This window comes from Typopeltis vanoorti, chromosome 17 (assembly GCF_054136105.1).
Source record: "Typopeltis vanoorti isolate ZY-2024b chromosome 17, IOZ_Tvanoo_1.0, whole genome shotgun sequence".
Lineage (NCBI taxonomy): Eukaryota > Metazoa > Arthropoda > Arachnida > Uropygi > Thelyphonidae > Typopeltis > Typopeltis vanoorti.
The window spans coordinates 79,029,969-79,055,445 of record NC_143565.1 but is presented as its reverse complement, the minus strand read 5'-3'; the positions used below and the strand labels follow the sequence as shown (position 1 = coordinate 79,055,445).

Here is a 25,477-nt window from a genome sequence, read left to right as displayed (position 1 = left end):
TCCTTAAATTTCCTTTCGTACCAGGTTTTTGTGCGGTGTAAAGAGCAGGTGCTTTTCCAGTTGATTTGGTGTAAGGTGTTGAGTGCGTGGTCTGAGAGGCTTGCTTCACCATAATGGTTATATTTAATGTCTAATGTGTTCTTTCTTGCGTATAGGGATTGTCCGTCCTGTTTCACCAATGTATGGTAAGTTACAGGTGCAGCGGATGCAATAGACTCCAGGATGTGCTAATGGGAAGAGAGGATCCTTAGAGGAGTTGAATATGGTTTTAAGTTTAGTAGGTGGTTTAAAGGTGGCATTGAGGTTATAATGTTGTAGGATTCTGTTGATTTTTTCCGATAACCCTTTAATGTATGGGATGGCTATGGTTTTACTGTAATCTAGATTTGTTTTTGTTGTTTTATGGAGTATTTTATTAATCGTATTTTTGTTATAGCCATTATTTATGAATGTGTCGCTGATGATTTTTAGTTCTTGTTTCAGGGCCTGGTTCGAGCAAATTGTTGTAGCTGTTTTTAAGGGTGTTAATGACTCCATATTTTTGTGATGGGGTGGTATGAATTAGCATGTATGTATTGGCCAGTGTATGTCGGTTTTCGGTAGACCGTGAAGGATAGACTGCCTGAAGGAAGACGTGTAACTAGTGTGTCTAGGAACGGGAGCGAATTTTGGTTTTCGATTTCGATCGTAAATTGTATGCGTTCATGTTGTTTGTTCAGGTGGCTAAAGAATGTGTTTAGCGTTTGTTGCCCATGTGGTCATCAACGTATCTAAGTCTTACTGTGGCAGAATCAAGAACCCTTTGCTCAAAGGTTTCCATGTAAAAGTTAGCTATTGGGGGGGGGGGGGGAGATAGTGGTGAGCCCATGGCTGTACCTTCTTTTTGTAGGTAAAATTTGTTTTGCCACACGAAGTAACCGGACTGTAGTACGTGGGCAAAGAGGGCCATAATGTCGGGCGGAAATTTGTTCTGTAGTAGGAGAATTGTACCACTGATGGGGACATTATTGAAAAGGGCAGAAACGTCGAAACTGACTAATAAGTCGTCTTTGTCGAATGTTATGTTTTTAATTTTATTTATAAAGTGTTGTGTGTATTTTTATGTAGGAGGGGGAATGAGCTACCAACTCTTTGAGTGTTGCCGCTAATTTCTTGGCTAAGTGGTAATTGGGACGGTCTATTCCTTCCACGATTGGTCGAAGGGGAACATTTTGTTTGTGTATTTTCGGGACCACATATATTCTGGGGGGGGGAGAAGGGCGTAGTGGGGTTTGAGTTTTTTAACCGTGTCTGGTGGCCAGGAAGTGACGGACTTGAGTAGTTTCTCTGTTTTGTCCTTTATCCTTTTTGTTGGGTTATAATTTACCATTTTATTTATGTTGTTATCGGCTACTAGTTGATTCATTTGAAGTATGTATGTTGACCTGTCAAGGACAATAGTGGCACTGCCTTTATCCGCTTTCATTATTATTATGTTTTGTTTGGCTTTTAATGACTTAATTGCTGTTAATTCTGTTTTGGTGAGATTGTTCTGCATGGTTTTCTTAGTGTTCAGGACATTACTAGTTTCCAGTCGAATTTTATCTGCTATATTGTTAGATAGGGACCTGATGCCTCTTTCAATTTCGAAATCAGGATTTCGAAATCCTGATAAACCACCCAAATATCAACAACAAAGATGGCATGAAACTTCCAAGGATCTGGATGGCACACATTCAGCCTACCTAATATACAAGATCCAGCATAAGTCAGGATTCTAGCCAATCTTCAGCTAATATTAGAAACCATTCCATACCAACTGGCTGGAATGTACATGATGTTAATATATGTATATAGATAGATACTTGTTGTTGTGCCCAATGTATTTCTACAACCAACAGATAACACCAATAATAGGAATCTAGCACTGATACATAATTTTATATATATATATATATATATAATTTTTTTTTTTTCCCACCAGAGGTCAGACCAACAATTGTTGTAGCGGATGGTCAGTGTCTTTAACAAACCAGTTTGATTGTAGTGTAGCTTGTTTTCTGTGTATAGTTGTATGCTCCAGAAGATGACCTTGACATAAAGGTCGAAACGTCGAATGTAGATTTTAGTTATAGCAAACTAAAGTTTCTATTCTAACATGCTAGTTGTCTCCATGATTTTCAAAAATGCATTCGGATCACCGTGTAAGCTTAAAAGAAAGGATTAGAATGGGAAACTGGACAATGAGACATTTGTGACTATGGTCCCATAGAATATTCTACTAAGGTAAGAGTGGAGGAATTTTTTGAGGCTTTAGAGAAAGCAATTGACACAATGAAAAAGGAAAAGCCTGTCCTTGTCGGAGATCTAAATAGCAGAGTAGGAAATGACTGTCAGGCATACAGACATATTTTGGTAAAATTTGGAGAAAAGAGCAAAGCTAATAATAATGGCAAATACCTGTTGGATTTCTGCAAAGGATATGAACTGGTTATTACTAACACAATGTTCCAACATAAAAATGTGCACAAATTCCCATGGAGAGAAGATGCAAGGAATAAGAAAAGTCTCACTGACTATGTCATTGTTGATAGTGATGTTTTCTCCCTGGTGCAGGATACGAGTGTACAGAGGATTTTAAATTGGAAATGATCACCATTTAGTCTTGAGCAGGTTAAAAATGAATTTCATATTGAAAAAAAGAACATGTAAGAAAGTTTTAAACCGAATAAAAGTTGAGCAGCACTCAGATGTGAAGTTTAGACAAAAATACAGAAACATCACTCAAGAAAAAATGAAGAGGAAAGAGTTTGAGAATAGGAACCAAACCCTGGAGATTCAGTGTCAAGCCTTAAAAAAAAAAAAAATTGATTCAGCCAGAAAGGCATGTGTTGAGGTTGTCAGAACTCCATGGTGAACACAGGAAGAAGGTAGCATGATATTCTGGAGGTTGTTGAAGAAGCTTAGAAATGGAGGAAAGAGTGCTGTAAAAGGAATTATAGATGATAAAGACGACATGAAAATGGGAGAAAAAAGATATCCTTGATGTATGGGGTAACTACTTTGAAAAATTGCTAAATGAAACAATCAGTGACAGTCAATGGTAAAAAAACACTGACCAGGAATGCAAACAGGAATACATATCCATGCTTGAAGTAGAAAAAGCCATCAAAAGTTTGAAATGTGGAAAAGCAGCAGGAGTAGATGATATTCGACCAGAAATGCTCAAGTATGGAGATATAAAAATCTTTAACAGTGGCTGCACTGCATAGTTCAGGTCTGGACAGAGGGACAAATTCCAGATGATTGGAGCAGAGCTCTCATTGTACCTATATATAAAAAGGGAAATAAAACTGAATGTGAGAATTACAGAGGTATTTCTCTACTGAGTGTTCCTGGTAAGATATATTCAAGTATACCTGAGAAACGGTTAAAAAGGATTGTGGAAGAAAAGCTTGGTGAAGAATAAGCTAGATTCAGGCCAAATAGAGGCTGTGGATCAGATTTTTCACTTTACGACAAATTGTTGAGAAGTCATGGGTATATAACAAAGATCTGTATTTAAGTTTTGCAATCTGGAAAAAGCATATGACAATGTGCCAAGAGAGAAGCTATTCAAAACGCTACAGTTGTATGGTGTCAATGGGGCATTATATAAAGCAATACTGAGTTTTTATTTCAGTCGTAAATTAGCAGTTTGAATTGAAGGAAGTACAAGATGGTCATCATCATCATCAAATTCCTGCCATGTACCCTCAAGGGGTGTACAGGATATGATAGTACTACATGAAAAAAAATTACATCATTACTAACTATCTACAATTTTCCTCCAAATCAGTCTGGTTTAATGTTAAATCTGGTGTCTTCATTATCTATATGAACAGATAATGAAGGAAAGTGGTATCAAAAACCTGATATCAAAATTGGAGATGTTAATCTCAGCTCTTTGCTTTATGCAGATGATGTTATACTTTTAAATAAATCTTCTACAAGTTGCAAGATTCCCTGACTAAATTGAATAACTGTTGTAATAGATATGGTATAAAAGTCATCAATAACAACACAAAGACAATGAAAATAGGCAGAAGCACTGAAAATATCAACTGCATTGTGAATGGAGAACCTAATGATGGTAAATTAAACAGAATCAACAGTATTGCTGGTATGGTAGGAAGTAAATTAAATAAATTTGTATGGAATAAACTTTTGCTATACTTACCAACTTAGTCACCTTCATATCCTTCTCTTTATACTCTTTGTGAAACTGATTACTGCCATTATTCATGTTGTGTTGCTTCCACAGTGCCTTTTTCTTCCAGATTTCATGCTTAATCCTTTCATTCATCATTTGATATCTACCTTACTTTCCCTCAAGGATGCAAGAAATTCATTTTCCTTATTTCTGAATGCTATCTCTTCATTCCAATCTATATTAACTTAGTTAAAATCATCCATAATTATCACCCTTCCCTTATTCAGTAATCCCAGTTTCTTATACATGTCTTCATCACCACTCTCCACATTTCCTGGCCTATAACAGCATCCAACTAAATATCTTTCCTGTCAACCTCCATCTCACACTATTTTTGCATCGAAACCATTGCCACTATTTCTCTCTGACATCTCTACCTTATGTGAACATAATTTCCTTACTATCATCAGCAGCACTTCTGCCTCTCTTCTTTGTCCTTTCTATCCTCATGAAAAATATCATACCCTTCCAGTTCTATTCCTGCCAGGATACTATCCTCAGCCAACTATATTTCGCTTATTTCAAAAACTTCAGATAAATAAACTCAATCAGCAAAACAACTTCCACATCTCTATTATTTCAATTGTTCCTAGCATTCGTAATTTAAAAAAAAAATAAATAAATAAAAAATTATGTGATTCCCACCCATGGAAGATTATTAGTAAACAACCTGTAGTGCATTAAGTATCATGGGTAGGTTAAGGATTTTTTTTTTTTCTATCAATTTTATATATATTTCTTTTGTAATTTATTTTTTACATAGTCCAGAAATCCTGCTCTAGAAACCAAACATGAATTTTTTTCAAGCCACTTCCATCCTCCAATAAATGAACACAGCAGTTTACTACTATGTATATAAACTAGTCCTACCCATGCTGTGATTTCCACTATCAGCACTTATCCCATATATCTCTTCAGACTCAGGTATCCCCCCTCAACTCCTCTAAATCCCAGGCGATTCCATATTCCAATTCCTATAATGAAAATCCCCATACATATATTCAAATACCGCTTCCAACATCCACTGTTTACCCCTCCTCCACTCCCATTTTTCCCATCAATCTAGCACACCTGTTTCTCTCATCATCTTTCACACTACTACTATTCCCATTAACAAGCACTTCAGTCTCACCTGTTCTACTCTCCTCAGCTTTTACTTCACTTCCTACTTCCTATTATCTCTTGCTCATATCACTCATTGAATTTCCTTCTAGCAAAAATCTCTCCTTTGACTGACACCCAATTCATTTAAATACAGTCCACCCCTTTTGTACAAACTCATCCTTCCCTCAAATGCATCATATATATTTGCAAACTGCACTCTCATCCCCTCACAAAGTTCTGCCAACATACCATTCATGATTCTTGCTCTCTATCTCAACTCATCGATGCCATACCTTGGCAACATTAGCAACCTTTCCTACCATAATGTTGTCTTTCATAGTCTTCAATAATTTTCTGATCTCCATCCTCACAGTCTCTTTATCCAGCCAAATTATTTGTTTCCACAACCAACAAATAACACCTCTTGCTGATTTACTTTTCATATCCAAGGCATCAATTACTGTATCTTGTTCATTCTCCCTCCTGGACAATAAATCTTGTGGCCCTAGTACGAAAGATCCTGCTTATCACAGGTCTGAAGTGGCATGAAAAAAAAAAAAAAAAAATCCACATTTGCTCTTATAGGAATTTCCAGATGATTTCCTATAATTTCACATCACTGCTCATAGTATTAATGTACTATGTGCACTGAATTTACCCACAGAAGGTTTACAACCTTCTGCAGGTAAATTGTCATAAATAAATACAATTTTCGTGGAAAGACTTAGATGTTGGTTATACATGCTTACTAAATAGCTTAAGAAAATTATAACATACAATAGAATATACATTAAAATAAATTATAATAAATAAATCAAAAATAAAATAATAAATACAATTTTGTGGAATATCTAATGGCTTTCATTCAGACAACATTTCATGCTTTAATAAATAAGCTGACATATATATCAAGCAATCTTAAAAAAAGAAAGACACTAATATAATTACATATATTTATTCCACCATCATCCCTTTAGAGTAATGTAATGCAGTTTTTTAATACTCTGTTGTGATATTGTTTCAAGGAAGACAGAGCAGAAAAATTTTAAAGAGTAAACTCTTTTAGTAAATTTGATCTACTATTGTTTTCTTCATCCTGAGTTTACTCCAATCAGTAAACGACACTGAAGACAGCATTTTATTTCTTTGGAGACAGAAAGCTGCATTTTCTTCAAAGTAATGTTCTTCATGAAAGTGGGTGTTATAAAATACTGCAGACAAGAAGGAAACTATAATTCAGACAGAAAAAAAGAACCGATTTTGTCAGAATGAAAGAAATGCTTATAGAACTGTCAAGCCAACATAGTTTATTCTAAGTGTTTTCTCTTCATAAATAATTTTCTAAAGCAGGATAATATTTTCTGATAAGGAGTTAATAATGAAGTCTACTCAGGTAGGATGAGAATATTTCTTTCTTTTAGTTTAAGGAAAGAAAATTGTTTGAGAAGATTAATTCTGAACACGTGAGATGGCACTCATTCCAGAACTGATTACACTGAATGTGAGGGAAAGTCAAATATGACCTTAGCATATACAGTATATATATTTACCCACTCTCAGAATTAAACTTAAATTTGTGTGAGTGAGGGAGAAAGAAGGAAGAGAGAGAGAGAGAGAGAGAGAGAGAGAATATGTATCTCTTATGAAATCTTTTCAAACAAATTTTATGTAAATAATTATATTTATATAATTTTTATATTACTCACACAATGTCTTTTTTTTGTATGATATTACAATTCTCTGATTTTATTTATGAAAAGATAAGTGAATATAATATATATGATTTACACAATGTGCCCATTAAGTAATGACACAATTATTATATCAAAAACAAAGAACTATATTTGGAATTGTCAATTACACTGATTCAAAATAATATCCATCCAACTTCACAGAATGTTTACATCTGTCGTATTCGTGTGAAGGCACAGTGGAAGTCCTGAACAAGAACCTCCTTCAGTCGCTGGGTCACAACGCATTGAATGTATCCTCAATGTCACTGAAGTGCTCCCCTTTCAAGGAATACTTCATTTTTGGGAAAAGGAGCCAAATCTGGAGAATTCGAGGGGGGGGGGGGGGTGTCCAATCACACAGACTGACTTTGAAGCCAGAAACTGCTTCTCAAGCAGTGTACAATGCAAGTGCTTTGTTATGCAATAGAAACCAATTGTTATGGAACAGTTCTTTCCTGACATGTCACATGCAGACATATAGATGCATTACTAGTAAATAATACTGATCATTCACTGTGATACCCTCAGGAACAAATCTGCAGTGGATAATTCCAGCATCATTGAAAAAAAACAATGACCATTGTCTTGACACATGATTTTTGAAACCTGCCTTTCCTTTGCCAGGGAGAAGATGTTCCATGCCATTCCATATTCTGATGTTTTGTTTCCAGAGCAAACTGAAAACACCAACTTTCATTACCGGTGACAATTCTTTGCAACACATCACAATCTTGATCAACAGTGGGGATGAAATTTTGACAACATGCAACCCAGTGCTCTCTCGTTCATGTGTTAACATGTATGCCATAAACATCGAACAAATCTTCCTCTTGTGCAAATCTCTTTCTAAGATTAATCTGACTGTTTCTTCACCAACCAAGCTGTACAGCAAGTAGCCTAATGGTTATTTGCTGGTCATGGACAACAATTTCCCAAGCTTTCACTGCATTTTCTGGGAAAACTAGTATCTTTTGAAGTAAACAGATTTAAAAACTGGAAAGAAGCCAAAAAATACTCATAGTACAAACATCTTTTGGGTGGGAAAAACTGAAAACACACAAAGGAAAAATAATACATATAAAATGAATGATTTTTAAGAATTCCAAAGTTTGTAGTTAAAAATGGTATAATTTGAACAAAAATTAAGATAACAAAAAATTTTCGTAAATAGATCAAATTTCATTAAAATCCAGCAAGTCAGATAAGAATTGATATATGCACATGAGAAGATGAAGAAAATCAATGTACTTTTTTTTTGCAAAACAGATAAAACATGGGGTGTAGCAATAATGTGGAAAAATATACTAGTCTTTCAGAATGGAAATGGGAATTTTTAAGTGAGGCAACTTCCTAACTGTAGACAAGCACCTACACAGTACTACTGGCAGAATTGTGCAACATGCACTCTTTGAAAGGAAAAATACATAGGTTTGATTTTTAACACTAAAATAAAGAGTACTTTCTGAAATAAAATATGAAATTTTCTAATATTTTTTTTTTTCTGACTAAATCTGGTTGGACATAAATGCATGGACATCAATTATCTCCACAAAACACCACAGAACACTGCTATGTCATATTACATAGCAGTGTTCTTCTCCTGGAAACTGAAAAACTGCCATGGTAACATACAGCAAAATATTATTATTATTAGTGCATGAGGACTTCCATGGAGTCTGAAAACTCACTTCAGGAAACCCAAACTATCCACATGGTATCAATCATATCTTTCCTGGAACTCACTGAATTTCATACCCTCCTAATTCTTTCTTATATGTCTCCCATTATTATTTGCATTTGTACTTTATCATGTGTTTTGTGTTCCTGTTTGGTTCCCACAATTTCATTTGTTCTGTTTCCTGCCATTTCCTCAAAAAGGATTAATAATGATTCCTACCACATATAAAATTTATTACGTCATTAATGTACAATTTGCTCACCTTTTTTTTTTTTAGCTGATTGTGACATTTGCTAAGAAATTCAGTTTTAGTGTATTACATCACAACATTTCATTATAGTGGTATTCACTGTAGTGTGCATCTACTGTAGTACCTATGAAGAAATATATCAATAGAGGATTTTTTTATTTTTTATTTTTTTTTTTTACATGCCGGGGTGATATTAATATTTATCCTTAGAAAGGTCAGAAACAATTTAAAAAATGGTCTCATTATTATTTTTTAAATATCATTTCCACCCACAAAAGACTGTAAACTAATAGTGCATTAGTGCTGAGGGTGCCAAAGATTTTTTTTCTATATAATCCAGAAACTCTAATAGAAACCAACTTGGAACTTTTTCAAGCCGCTTCAAGCTCCAATAAGCAGTGATGATCTGAAACCAGGCAATAAAATTCATCTTTCAAGTCAATACAACCCATCATGGCAGGATTTGAACCAGCAGCCTATTGGTTGAAGGGTGGAAAGATACACTTAAACACTCAGTCAACCATGGTGGCTTGGTTTGCTTACCAAATAATGCTAAGCAATTGTTTATAACAATATTTTAGTTTCTATGTTTATTTTAAAGCAATACCTCATTAATAAAAGGTATTCATTTATTAAATTTATTATATTTAATAAAAATAATATTAACAATCAAAACACTAGAGAAATGTAATGAAAATAATCAGGATATAATGTTCCTTGCATCTCAGACAAGACTCACTTTCCAACTAAAGAGTGTGTTCATTCTTCTGGTTGCATTAAGCAGTGCTTTACGATATGATCAAATAAACAGGGGCATAGTACATCCATGTGCCTGTTTATTTATATTGTTACACCCTGATAACCAAGAATGTAAAAATTTCAGTTATCATGGTGTAACAAGAAAATAAAAATATAAAATCCTATGTAAGTAGCTAATACAAAATATTTAAAAACAGAAAAAAATGCTTGCATCCAAGTAAAATAATTATAGCAGAAATTGTTTAACTAAATAATAAAAAAGGGAATCTTATTACAAAAAAAAGACAAAGAAGATTAGAGATAAGAATTTGTATGCGAGAGGCTAGTTTAACACTTGAAAAAAGGAGATTAAAATATTCAAGTAAATTCTAAAATGGGGATTAATTTAGTATAGAGGCTAGCTTAAAACAAATGACGATCGCTCAAAGTCAATTCCCGAAGTGAGACGTCGTCACGTGAGAGTCGCATGCAAGCAAACCATAGCATGTTTTGGACAGAAAAACACGACTTTAATTGGTGAGTGAGATCGACTCCAGTAGGGGGGGGGGAGGAGAAAAGAAATTGAAGGTGCCGATAGGAGCCATGCAGATAAAAGGGTTAGGACCCCCCACCACCACCACCACCACAAGGCTTTTTTTTTCCCCTGAGAGTTTCTTCACGAAATCTTCGTATAGGTAACACACGGTTTTCCTGAGTGACAGTGTAGGAGTTATCTCTGTCCGACACAACAAGGAAACAAAGTGTGCAGGAATTTATTCGATTCCATATTCCTATTGCAAGAGACGAGGAATGCCGTATAGTTACAAGAAGGAAGAAATTGTCTATGTATCTCATCTTCCAGTACTCGTATCGAGGGAAAGAAAATCCATACAGAAATCTGTGCCCACGTGATGTGATGAGTTCCATAGAGATAGAATAGAAGATCCTGTGTGTGTGTTTTACCCTCGTGAAAACCAGGGTTCGTCCTAGAAAGGTACTGTAAAATCTTGTATCAATTGAAATCGCATATAATTGCAATCATTGTTAATTACTGGATAGTCGAAGATATAGTAGGATTTTAGTACAAATTAGAGTAGAATGAGAGTAAACTAGTTTATATTATTTGATAAGCATTCACGTGCTAGAGATTTATGTATGCGCATGGTATTTCATATGAGAGTGTCTTAAAGGTCAAATGTATGTATGGGCATAGCGCAATGATAGTTTAACCTATGTTGTTTTGTAAGTTAGATAAGGAAAACTGAATATAAACATTAATGTCCATGGTATTATAGCAATATAGAGCATTCTGACTAGTATAAGGTTAAGTAAAGTGTTAATTTGTTCCAGGATTATATGTATATATTTATATGTAATAAAGTCTGTTATGACGGCATGATCGCAAATTCCCACAAAGGATTTTGCCCTAATACTTGTATTTTGCTTGTGTAATTTTATTCTTAGTATTGAATTGTGTTTTATATATTAGAAATTGAATTGTACCATGTTTATGATCTTAAATAAACTTTTGTTCATTAATAATACAGTTGTCTGAAATTGCTGCCTAATGCACCACTTGAAAAACGCACGAACCTAATCACGTGGGAAATTAATGTGTTAAGTTATGAGATAAAGGGTCACGATTGTTTAATAGTTTCAATATCAGACATATTTTTGTAATTGCTCCTTGTTTTTGAATTATATATCCTAAACTAAATGTCCTGAAAGGAGCAGTATAATATAAATATTAGGGACACTAAGGGGGAAAAAAGCATGAATATTTGAATTTTGTAATATCCCGTGCATAGTTAAGTTTTTGAATAAAGATATAATAAAGATTCACTTGAAAGGATAAAAGAAAGTTTAATAATTGTAGATAGGGACACAACAATATCTATAAGGTGATGTATGATACACATTAATGAAATATTAGTTGGATGCAGTCTTATTCACAGACAGACAGATCATTCTCTACTTCTACTACTTCCAAGGAATCACTAATGATGCAATAACTTAAAAATCTTCAATTTTTATTCAACAAGTAGCAATGAAAGGAAGAAATGCAAAAGAAAGAGGGCACAGCAAGTTTTCAACAATACGAGGTGGTATCAAAAAGTTTCGAGACTAGCTCTGTTTACGAAAAATTACTTTATCTACGTTTACACACTATCACCTTCAAAATAGTCCCCTTGCATATCAATAAGTGCTCCTAGCATCTTGCCACTTCTGAAATGTGTCCTGGAAGTCTTCTTTTCGAAGCATGTCAAGCACCTTCTGCGATTCGCGCTGGATCTCTGCAATGGTGTCAAAACGGTGACCTTTGAGCTGGATCTTCATCTTCTGGAAGAGGGCGAAGTCTGCAGGAGCCAAATCTGGTGAGTAGGATGGGTGCAGAAGTGAGATCATGGTGTTTCTGGTGAGAAACTCACGTGTGAGGAGAGCTCGGTGACAGGGTGCATTGTCGTCATGGAGCATCCAGTTTTTCACGCGCCACAGATCTGGTCGCTTTCGCTGAATGTCCTCCCTCAGACACCTTAAAACCTGACAGTAGAACTCGCTATTGACGGTCTGGTCCCTGAGGATGAATTCTAGATGCACAATGCCGCGAATGTCGAAAAAGACAATGAGCATGCACTTAGTCGAGCTGCAGACCTGCCTCGCCTTTTTCAGTCGTGGAGATGACGGGCTCTTCCACTGTGAAGACTGTTGCTGTGTCTCAGGGTTATACCCATACACCCAAGTTTCGTCACAGGTATGTGGAGATGACGGGCTCTTCCACTGTGAAGACTGTTGCTGTGTCTCAGGGTTATACCCATACACCCAAGTTTCGTCACAGGTAATGATCCTCGAATTTCACGTTTTTTCAAACGTGAATTTCACATTTACTCTTTGTTCTAACTTGCTGTCCATGATGAAATCGCAGATGTGGTAACGCAGGTGGTCAAAAGAGCATCAGTTGCACAGCTCCCAATGCACAGAGGGCGATGTCTTTTGGCACACTGACTTATGAAGGTAGGTGCTCCCTGTGATTGCATGCAGCCTTGTGCTGCCATCTGTAGGCATGTTACAAACCTAGTCTGAACTTTTTGATAGCACCTCATATTTATATGATACACATGATAATCGCAAGCTTCTTTAAATTAAAAGATGCTAAACTTTGCATATTTTATGTATTTACCAAGCGATCCAAATCAGGAAAATTTTCAATATTGTCAGTTAAAGCAGTGGACACTTCAGACATAGGAATTGTTGGAGCTAAATAAATAAAGAAATAAATAAACCATAGATTTTGTATACATTAAAAAATAATTTGTTAAATAAAAGATTCTCTTAGTTTAAATATATTTTATCAGAATCAGGTTCCAGTAAAATAGTTTATAAATAACACCTACACTAACTGGAGCTTGTTAGATGCACTAATAATAATATTTACAGTACATAACCTACATAAAATATATTATTACCTATTCGTGGTATCAGATAAAACAAGTAATTTAGCTTTCGTAAAGCAACCTAGGATCAGATGGCAATGTTTACCCAACAGTTACTATGGCTATCAAATAGTATGTTAGTGTACTAGTTTGCCTTTTTACATAAAAAACTGCTAATTTAGGTTTAAGTTACTTTCATCACCAACATGATTTCAACCCAATGTCTCATTTCCAGGTAAATAACGTGTGATCTGATACAGACATCAAAAGATACATGAAACATTTTTATACATATTCACATACATACAAATGTTATTTATATAGAGTTAATGGTTGTTCAAAGGTAAACTTAAGTTAATATTCTATAGATTTTGGTAATCTGTGTAGTACAAGGTTTGTCAAATGACAAAGAGGGTTCATCATCAGCTAAACTATAAGTTAGTTTTGCAGTCAACCAGAAAAGTTTGCTGATATACAGAAATAAGTGAAAGAAGGGCCTCATGGAACCCCTAGCATTAGCAAGTTTGGGATATAGGATCCATCTTATCCATCCATACAGGATCTTGTTGAGTGCTACTAAGTGATTCCTCTGCAGTGGATTCGAAAATTTGAATGTGTACCTGATTTCTACTCAAAATCAACTTACACAAATTGCCACAAGCTGATTCCTCTGAATTTGGAGTTGTAATCTTCAGAAATGTTTGTCTTCAGGTTCTGGATACCAGTGCACAACGTTAAGGCAACCTTCAAATCTGCATAATTAAAAAGTATACTCAGCTCATTCAAATATCGCCTTCCCTAACTTGCCCACCCAGAGAGTTCACAAACTTCAGTGCACCTGCAACCTATCCTACTTAGAGGAAACAGGGCACACCATCCCAATAAGAAAAGACGAATACAAAAGGCACATTAAATTCCTCCATTATACTATGGTAAAACAAGCCTGTCAGATAATGCATTTCAAACATGTCACAGAATCACCTAGAAAGGCACGAAGTCCCTTCAAGCACCAAAACCTGGTTTGAAAGAAAGTTCATGGAAGCTGAGATGTTGAAATATCATCCAAATCTAAACAAGAATGATGTATAAGTAATTCCAAGAATCTGGAGGACCAATCTGCAATCTATATAGCATCCAGAACATGATGGCAGAACTACAACACAAGAAAACCTTAATATGAGAGGCAGTGCTGGCTCGAGGGTATGTGGCACCCCTAGGCCAGTTTTATCAATACATTGTAAGACAAGACAGGCATCATAAAATTCTTTATTGTTAAGCGCAGTTTATAATTATTGCCAAAAAAAGTGCATATAGAGTATTTTGGAGGGCACTGCTTGTACCACCAATGCTTCGACTCTCTGGTCCTCTTTAATACTATTACTTTTTTTTTTAAAGTGTTGGCACCCCAAAGCCATTGCACCCCTAGGCGAGTGCCTCTTGCACCTAAGCCTAGAGTCGGCCCTGATGAGAGGACTGTATATATATGTCTTTAATGTAGTTCCACTATAAAACTTATTTATTTTATTAATTTATAGTTATGTATATTTTTTATTTACCGTTTTATTATTTTTTTCTTTTTCACCAGAGGTCAGACTAGGGTAAACCAGTGCTTCCCAAACTTCTGGATGTCAGGGCCCCCTTTGGAAAAATTAAAATATTTCAAGGGCCCCCTCGAAAAAAAACGTAATATAGACATATATTATTATAATATTTATTGTATTGATATTTAATACAAAACATACACAATGAATATTACAAAAATCAATGCAAATATTACATTTTTAGCATCTTACATACACATTTGACATGGCACATTATCTCATATTTTTATATACATAGATATATTGTTATTGTACGCACATGAAACGTAAAACGATTAGTAATAAAGAAAGGATTAAAAACATTAAAGAAGTTTAATAGTTTCAATAATGCTTCACTAAAAGTCAATATCAGGTGAAATATTTGTAACTTCAATTCTCAGATTTCTTCTTTGAAATTAAAATTACATGAATAAGCCTATATTTACTAATATTCCTTAAGCTCCGAAATACGCAGGAAGCAAAAATCGTGAACCCGCACCAATGTATAATTTTTTTCCATTAAAATTTAAAAAATAACAAAAAAGAAATAATAAAAATTAAATATGTTTCTTTTAAGATAAAAAAAATCTACTTAGTCTTAAAACATTTAAAATTTGTTTTCATTATTTCACAGCCCCCTCAACAAACCTACGGCCCACATTTTGGGAAGTGCTGGGGTAAACGATTAACAAAGCATTTAGATTTATTTTACTTTTGTATAGTGTCATGTAGCTGTGTTCTGTGCATATGTATGTTTTCCTGATGATGATGATCTTGATACAATACAAAATTTACACGTTGAGTGTTATTTTCATAATTACAATACTCCAACACGTGTGTTTTTATCTCCATAAATTCTTCACAATAAATGCTGACCACCATGGAATCTTAAAAGAAAGAATTCTGTTAATGCGTTCCACTCATCCACAATTCTCCATGTAAAAAATATACTCCTCGCACCCTTCTTCACTACACATTTACACAATTTTCATGATAGCATATTGTTCTAATTCCTCTCACCTTCTACTCTTTTTTTAGATACGTGTTAATTAATAAAATCCTATCACTAACTAAAATATCTCTATCATAGCACCTCTTTTCTGCATAGCCACCAAACTCTGCAAATATTCCTTTAATTTCTCTCCATAATTAACCAAATCCAGAATCCTCATAGAGCCCAGATCACTTGTGACTGGATTTTTCCCAATGTTTCCACATCCAAATGAAAGCTGTGTCAGCAAATCTCTGGAAGACACTCCATGTGTAGTCTGACAAACACCTTAGAGACTGGCATAATCATCTCCTTGTTCTCAGTTGTCAATATACTGCTTATCATAACAGCAATCTGACATTCAGTCTTTGCAATTGCAATGTACCCTCTAAACTTTTTAGGGGATTTTCAACTGTAGGCAAACCACTTCACATGAAGGTAAATAAGTTTTATCCTCTCCCCAAAATTGGAATTTTTCACCATGTAAAACAGTCAAACAGATAGTGAAGCAAATGACATACAAAGCAAACTATTATTATTATCATCATCAAATTCCTGACATGTACCCTCAAGGGGTGTACAGGATATCATAGTGAATGATATATGCATGTAAACACAAGAAAGATATTTAATTAACAAATATTTCGGTCTGGAAATAGCAGATCATCCTCAGTGGTATTACAAGAACAGTTTTAAAAAATACAAGCTAGAATACTAACAATAGATCATTAAAAATAGAACGCACAGCGTGATGTTATATCACTAAGTATTAAGTATAAAACGGAATATTTTGAAGTAGAGACATGATTGAAAACAAAAAAAAAAAAATTAATGAGTAATCTTGATTAGATTTTCCCAGATTTTTGATATAGATATACAGTCATTACGATTCAGGTTGGAACGATGGAGCAAGGCCTCCACACTTTCCTTGAACACACATTCGAACCTATAACAGGATCTATGTAAGAGGTGAGTCCTGGACCAAAAGATGCTGTGGTCAGTTTCAATCCCATGTTGAGCCAATCCAGACTTTTCAGGTTTGTTGTGAAGAATGGAGGATTGATGTTCTTGGATTCTTTTTTCAAGAGAACATCCAGTCTGTCCAAAATAGGAGAGATCACAGTTGCAAGGAATTTGATAAACTCCAGGAAGAGATAAAGTTGAGCGTTTGTCTTTAGGAGAAGGAAAATGAGAAGACAATTTGTTAATAGGTGAATTAGTAGTTGTTAAATCATATTTCTTTAAAATTCTTGCGATAGGTTTATCAAATTCCTTGCAACTGTGATCTCTCCTATTTTGGACAGACTGGACGTTCTCTTGAAAAAATAATCCAAGAACATCAATCCTACATTCTTCACAACAAACCTGAAAAGTCTGGATTGGCTCAACACGGGATTGAAACTGACCACAGCATCTTTTGGTCCAGGACTCACCTCTTACATAGATCCCGTTATAGGTTCGAACGTTTGTTCAATGAAAGTGTGGAGGCCTTGCTCCATTGTCCCAACCTGAATCGTAATGACTGTATATCTATATCAAAAATCTGGGAGTCATCAAGATTACTCATTAATTTTTTTTTTTTTTTTTTTAATCATGTCTCTACTTCAAAATATTCTATTTTATACTTAATACTTAGCGACATAACATCACGTGGCGTGTTCTATTTTTAACGATCTATTGTTAGTATTCTAGCTTGTATTTTTTAAAACTGTTCTTGTAATACCACTGAGGATGGTCTGCTATTTCCAGACCAAAGTATTTGGTTAATTAAATATCTTTCTTGTGTTTACGTGCATATATCATTCAGTCTTATGTCACAAGTATCCTTAAAACAGCACGGATATTATAGTTTTTTTCCAGTTCATCCCTCTACCTTCTTCTCGGTCTTCCTCTTTGTCTTTCTCCGTCCATTGGTCTCCACTCTGTTGTTTTTCTAGTCCATCTCCTGTCACTGCATCTGGCAATATGGCCAGCCCATCTCCATTTAGCCTGTTTAATGTATTTTACAATATCCATGACCCTCTGTTTGATATCTTATCCAGGTATTTGTCTTCCTATCTCTCAATTTTATTTTTAGCATACTTCTCTCCATGTGATGTGTTATTCTCAGTTTTTTGTTTAGGGCTGCTGTTAAAGTCCATGTTTCTCCTCTGTATGTTAGGACTTCCTTATGCACTGGTCGAAAGTTTTCCTTTTTAGACACATAGGAATGTCACTTCGGAATATGTCTCTCATTTTCCCATAAACCATCCATCTAAGATGAATTCTTCGTTCAATCTCTTTTCTTTGGCAATCCTCAAAAGATAACAATTGGCCCAAATACACGTTGTTTTTTTCTCTATTTATTTTTAATCCAATTATGCTGGAGGCTTCATTTAGCTGATTTAGCCTTTCTTACAGATCTTCAAAATTATCTGCTATTAGGACAATATCATATCTGCAGCTGTAAATAATTTGGGAGATATGGTGTTGCCTTGCCGGATGCCTTTTTGTGTTGGGAACTTTTCACTGGAAGTTGCATTATTGTAAATATGTTTTAGTGTTTCAATATATGGTTTCTCAGTTTCCCCTGGGTTTCAAGTGCTTTTAGTGTTGCAGATGTTTTAACTGAATCAAATGCTTTTTCGTAGTCTATACAGGCCAGATATAAGGGTTTAATGTATTCAATTAATTTTTCAATGAGCTGTCATAATGTGTGAATATGAATTATGGTATAAAGTATTGTAATTCTTTCTAAATCCAGATTGTTCACAGGATTGCATTCCCTATGATATTATTTATAATTTTTGTGAAGACTTTATATATAGTGGGGAGTAGACTTATAGGTCTATAGTTTTTAATTTCTTCCTTATTGCCCTTTTTAAAAATTAATAATAGAAGTGAATTGTTCCAATTTTTTGGAATTTTTCTCTGTTTTAGGCATTTATTAAAGAGTTTAGTCAGCTGTCTGATGACAGGGCTTTCTCCCAATTTTAAGAAGTCTACCATAATTCCATCTTCTCCTGGGGCCTTTCCATTCTTCATTTCCTGCAGTGCCATTTCCACTTCACCTTGTAAGATCTCAGGGGCATCATGTTCTTGATCATTCAAGTTTTCCCATAGATGATTCTTGGATGTCTTCATAGAGTTCAGTATAAAATTCCTGAATTCTTTTTTGATTATTGCATCTCTATTTTAAGTTCACCATTTTTTCCTCTTACAGCAGTTATTTCCTTTGTTCCAGCTGATAATGTTCATCTTAGGACCTTCATATTACTATTGTTTTCTATTGTTTTTTTAATTTTCCTAGTATTATACGATCTAATTTCACGTTTCATCCTTTTACGTATAGTTTTACAAATTTCTGCATATTCTATTTTATTGGTGTCATTCAAATCTCTTTTCATATTTCTTCTTTTCTTCATCAGATCTAACGTTTCTTGTCTTAGATTTTCCTCTCTTTGATGCCTTTTTACACCTCCTATTTCTAGTGAACAATTCAAGATAGATTTTGTTAAGATTTCACTAGCATCATCGATGGTAATAGCTGTATTTAACTTTTTTAGTTCATTTATGAGTGATTCTCTATAACAGCTTTTATTGTGGTAGAGGTTTTGTAGATTCATTAAATTGGACTTTTTTCTTATGAGCTTATTCCATTTCCATTTTTTGTTGATCCATACTTTTGCCCTTACTAGTATGTAGTCATATAAAAATATGACTACATACTAGTAAGGGCAAAATACGCAGATCGTATAAAAATCATAATCCAACAAAATATACAGAGGTTCAGAAAATTATTAAACACAAGATCAAAAAAGCAAAAGAAATCTGGATGAATGAAAAATGTAATGAAATAGAAATTCTACAAGAGAAACATGACAATTTTAATCTACACAAAAAGATGAAAGAGACCTCAGGTATATATAAGAAAAAACAATTCTGTATCCTTCGAAACAAAAAGGGAGAAATTATATCCAAAAAAGGATGACAAAATACAAGAATGGGTGAAATATATAGAAGAACTCTTTACTGATAACAGACAGAACCCAGAAAATACTTATGAACATATGGAGGGTCCATGCATTCTAAAATCAGAGGTGGAATGTGCATTAAACTCAGCTAAAAATGGTAAAGCCCTGGGACCAGATAGAATACCAGCAGAAATAGTAAAGTTATTAGAAGGTGACAACATTAACATATTAGTAAAGCTATTTAAGAAGATCTACGATACAGGCATAATCCCTCAAGACTGGTTACAGTCGACCTTCATCATGCTACCTAAAAAAGTAAATGTGAAACTTGTAATGACTATAGAATGATCAACCTAATGAGTCACATTCTCAAAATGTTTCTGAAAATAATTCAAAAAAGAATACACAGAAAATGTGAAGACACCATCAGTGATACCCAATTTGGCTTTAGAAACGGCTTGGGAACAAGAGAGGCCCGTTGTTTATTATTTTAACGGTATAATAGAACACAGAAACTAAGTAAATAATTGATTTATTAACTTGATGCTGATATTTCGCTGGTATTATAACCAGCATCTTCAGAGCACAAAAACACTGTTTGTCACAATACGCGAGACTAAAACAACATGGTGTACATTAACAAAATTGTAGCAGCAACACAAAGACTAGAGTCCTGATTTTTGGCACCCTCTATCTGAAAAAAAAAAAAAAAAAAAAAAAAAAAAAAAAAAAAAAAAAAAAAAACCGCTATCATATATTGCTAGAGTCCTAGAAAAGTGCTAGTTTTTCCTTAATATGACTGTCTCCCAGATCTTCGGCAAGTTAATACAGCCATATTTGTTGAGATTTGGAGTGTGTTTTAGGGCTTCTGTCGCCTCTAAGAACAATCTCTCTGATTTATATGGGTTTCTGTGTAGTACTTTTGTGTTTTTCCAGTTGATCCTGTGTGCAGGGGTATCCAGAGCATGGTCTGCTAGGCCCGACTCCCCCTTTTCTGTTCTCAGATCTTATTTCAAAAATGTATTGACCAAAACAAGGTAATATTCATTTGCTTCATCGACTTCGAGAAAGCATTTGACAAAGTCCAACATGCTAAAATGATTGTACTATTAAAAAGAATTGGATTAGATGGTAAAGACATCAGGATCATTGAAAACTTATATTGGAACCAAAAGGCATCTGTTCAAGTTGATGACATTATTACAGACTCCATTAACATCAAACGAGGAGTAAGGCAAGGATGTGTGCTGTCACCTCTTCTTTTTAACATCTACTCAGAAGCCATATTTCAAAAAGTCTTGGAAGGAAGAAAGGAAGAGATTAGTGTAAATGGTGAAATCATCAGTAACATCCGATATGCCGATGATACAGCTCTTCTGGCTGACAATATTCAGGATCTTCAAAATCTTTTGGAACTAATAAATGCAGAGAGTGAAAAAATGGGATTAAAAATAAATATCACCAAAACTAAATTCATGGTCATAAGTAAGAAACCAATTCTTAATTTAGCACTTTCTTTAAATAGGAAACAAATAGAAAGAGTGGCAAAAGTTTAAATATCTCGGATGCTGGTTAAATGAAGATTGCAATCCAGAAATGGAAATAAAAGTTAGAATTGAAATCGCAAGAAAAAATTTTCTCTTGATGAAATCAACACTGTGTAACCGCAGTTTAAACTTAGAGCACGCATGGTTAAATGCTATGTATGGTCTATACTGCTGTACGGTGCAGAAACTTGGACCTTGAAGACAACATCAATAAAAAGACTTGAAGCCTTTGAGATATGGTTATACAGACGAATGTTAAAAAAATCCCATGGACAGCAAAAACGTCCAATCAGGAAGTACTGGAACAAATGGGGAAACCACGTGAACTTTTAGATACAATAAAAAGAAGGAAAACTGCATATCTTGGTCACCTACTTCGTAATGAAAAATATAAGATACTTCAATTGATTATAAAAGGGAAGATAAATGGAAGAAGAGGACAAGGAAGACGAAGAAAATCTTGGCTGGCAGATATCAGACAGTGGACTGGTATGAACTCTGAGAGACTGCTCAGAATAGCTGACAATCGCTCAAAATTTGCCAAGGTGGTCGCCGACCTCCGATAGGAGATGGCACTCAAAGAAGAAGAAGTATGTAGTCACTTCCTGTATTAAATCTATTAAGCACTTTAGTATTATTTATTATATATCTTCTGTTGGAGAGAATGAAGTCTATTTCATTGTAAGTTTGTCCATTTGGGATTCTCCAAGTCCATTTTCGGTTGATTTTCTTCTTGAAAAGCTGTTCATAATAAAGGTTATTTTCCTCTGTGAATTCAATAAGTCTTTCTCTTCTTTCATTCCTCTCTCCAAATCTAAATGTACCAATGGAGTTCAGATGGTCATCTCTGCTTCCAATCTTGGCATTAAAGTCACCCATTATAATTATATAGAATTCTTTAGAATCATTTAATGTGGATTCTAATGTTTCATAGAAATCTTCTATTTCTTCATCTGGATGTTCCGTAGTTGGGACATATATCTGTATAATTTTCAGTTAGAATCTTTTATTTATGAAGAGACTTAGTTCAGCTATTCTTGATGTTATTTTATTAATAAACAGGACACTGGTCTCGATTGTTTTATTTATTAGGAATCCTACATCACCAGTTGAGTTTCTGTCGCATTCACAGTGGTAGAGTAGATGTCCATCTTTTAATTGCATGAGAGTTTCTTCTTTCCTTCTTATCTCTGAAAGGCCCATAACATCCTATTTTACATGGTCCAATTCCTTCATCAGTTCTTCCAATCTATCATCATCCCATAGAGATCTGCAGTTATATGTTCCTACTGATATCCTTCTATCATTGTGCACTGCAGGTGGACTCACTGTAGCTAGTGGAGGCTGTAGCATATTTTTCGACCTAGACCTTCATAGTACTACATGCAAGTGCATGTAGTACTATGAAGTAATACATGTACTAACTTTCTATCTACAATTTTCCTCAAAATCAGTCTGTTACCTGTCAAGACTCCAACATTATCAGATCCTATATTTCTATCTTCTAAGGTAAAATCTTTTTACCTTAGAAGATAGAATCAATCCACCTATATCTTTGTCTTCCTCTGGGTCTTTATCCTGTCAAACCGGCAGAGAACACTTGTTTTGCTAATCTATCCTACCCATTCTGTTTAAGTGACCATACCACTTGAGATTAAGTCTGCACAACGCACTCCCTGGATGCTGACAATGTCAAGTTCTTTCCTAATATCCTTGTTATTAATATGATATTGCTGTTGATGCCATCTGTTCACGCATCTAATCTTTCTCAGGACTCTAATATCTGTGGTCTCTAGTCTTTGGTCAAGTATTTTATTTCTAGCCCAGCTCTCAGATACATAATTTAAAATTTGTTTGAACACTGTCTTGTATACACCTAATTTAATGTTTTGGCTAATTTCTCTCTTATTCCATATAAATTTATTTAGTTTACTCAAACATAACATACCAGCATTGTTGATTCTGTTGTCTATTTCAATATTTAATTTACCATCTTCACTAAAAATCGTGCCTAAGTAGCTGAAATGTTTTACTTGTTCTATAGATTCTCCATTCACAATGCAGTTGATATTTTCAATGCTTCTGCTTTCTTGTTGCTAACCTTCATACCATATCTATTACAACAGTTATTCAATTTAGTCAGAGAATCTTGCAGACTTGTACTGGATTTATTTAAAAGTATAACATCAAAAAGTAAAGAGCTGAGACTACCGTCTCCAATTTTGATATCAGGTTTAATACCATTTTCCTTCATAATGTGATCAATATAGATAATGAATAACAGAGGGAATAATGTATATCCTTGTTCTGACATCAGATTTAACATCAAATCATCATTCTGTACTTCCTTCATTTCTAATCGCTGACATACAACTGAAATAAAGATTAAGTATTACTTGATATAATGCCCCATTGATCTACAAAACTTACCAGGGTGGTCTGAAAAGTTCTCGGTCTAACAATGAAAAAACAAATTTAAAATTTTGAAATTATTTTTATTTTTCAACATAATCTCCCTTAAGACTAATACATTTATTCCAGCGATGTTCCAGCGCCATATCCCATCCCTGTAGTGGTTCTCAGTAAGATCTGCAAAATACCCCTCTACAACTGCAACCACCTCTTGATTTGAAGAAAAACGCTTGCCAGCGAGGAAGAGTTTTTAGTTTTGGGAAGAGACAGAAGTCAGAGGGAGCCAAATCTAGGAAATAGGGTGGATGTTCCAACAATTCATAGTAGAGATCACTTAATTTTTCCATTGCCAAAACACTATGTGGGCAGGTGAATTGTCCTGATGAAAGATGATTTATTTCTTTTGCAAATCGAGTGTCTTCTCATGAATTTTTTCATCTAATTTGGTTAAAAGATCGGATTAATATTCCCTGGTTACTGTTTTACCCTTTACAAGATAATTAATAAACAAAATGCCTTTATCATCACGAAACACCGATGCCATGACCTTGTATTCTTTGGCACTGAACAACCGGCTTCTATCCACTGTTTTGACTGCTGTCTAGATTCTGGTGTATAAGGGTGAATCCAAGTCTCATCCATAGTAATAAATCAATGCACAAAATCAGTTTTATTCTTGTTAAAATGCTCCAAGCACTGTTCAGAGATTTTTATGCGAGTGCGTTTTTGATCTGCTGTGAGCAAGCACAGCACCCATCTTGCACAAAGATTTTTCATTTGCAATTCCTCGTGCAAAATATATCCTACACATTCTTTTGAAATGCCTATAGTCTCAGCAATTTCACACACTGACTCGCCGGTCATCCAATACCATATCGTGCACTTGATGAATGATACCACCGACCACCACTGGTAGTGGTGGTCGGCGATAGATGGGGTTGGTGTAGTTGCAGTCAGTTGGTGAATTGTGAGTGGTAGAAGCAGAGTTGTAGAGTGGATGCCCTCCCTCCATGAGTCTTGGACTCCCTGGAGGTGACAAATAATAATAATAATAATAATTTCTGGTGTTGTTACACATTTTGGACATCTTTCACGTGGATCATCTTCAAGGTTTGTATGACCACATTTAAACTCGGCAGCCCATTTCTTAATTGTCGAAAACGAAGGAGAGGAGTGCCCATAAACTTTTATGAACTTAAAATGAATTTCTTTTGGTGTTAAACCTTCTTTTACAAAGAATTTTATAACTGCATGATACTCAATTTTATCCATTTCAAAGGATACAGACAACACTTTTGTTTCAGACAGCTGTATAAAACAAACTACTTGATAAATGACTTGCAATTTCACATGGATGCTTATGACAGATGAACCAATTTGAAAAAAAAAAAAAAAAAAAAATCGTGCCGATAGTGTTGCAACCTATGGCCAAGAACTTTTCAGACCGCCCTTGCAAATACAGATCTTTGTTATATTCCCATAATTTCTCAACCCATTGTTGTAAAGTGAAGATCTGATACTGACAGCCTCTATTTGGCCTGAATCCAGCTTGTTCTTAAGCAAGCTTTTCTTCCACAATCCTTCTCAACCATTTCTCATGTATACTTATGTAAATCTTACCAGAAACACTCAGTAGGGAAATACCTCTGTAATTCTCACATTCAGTTTAATTTTCCGTTTTTTATTCTCATTTATATTTTATATCCCCTTTTTATATATGGGTACCATGAGAGATCTACTCCAATCATCCAGAATTCATTCCTCTGTCCAGGTCTTCTGAACTATGCAATGCAGCCACTGTAAGACTTTTATACCTCCATACATGAGCA

The 25,477-nt window shown here is 34.7% G+C and overlaps 1 protein-coding gene across 8 annotated transcripts in view; it reads right to left on the bottom strand.

Moving 5' to 3' along the window:
• Nucleotides 1-25,477, bottom strand: part of pps (protein partner of snf) — a 553,267-nt gene that overhangs the window by 387,410 nt on the left and 140,380 nt on the right. For all 8 annotated transcript variants that reach the window (XM_090406767.1, XM_090406772.1, XM_090406773.1 and 5 more), the window contains one exon: nt 12,913-12,989. In XM_090406767.1, coding sequence (XP_090262893.1) covers nt 12,913-12,989 — 77 coding nt within the window. The remainder of the gene's footprint in view (nt 1-12,912; nt 12,990-25,477) is intronic.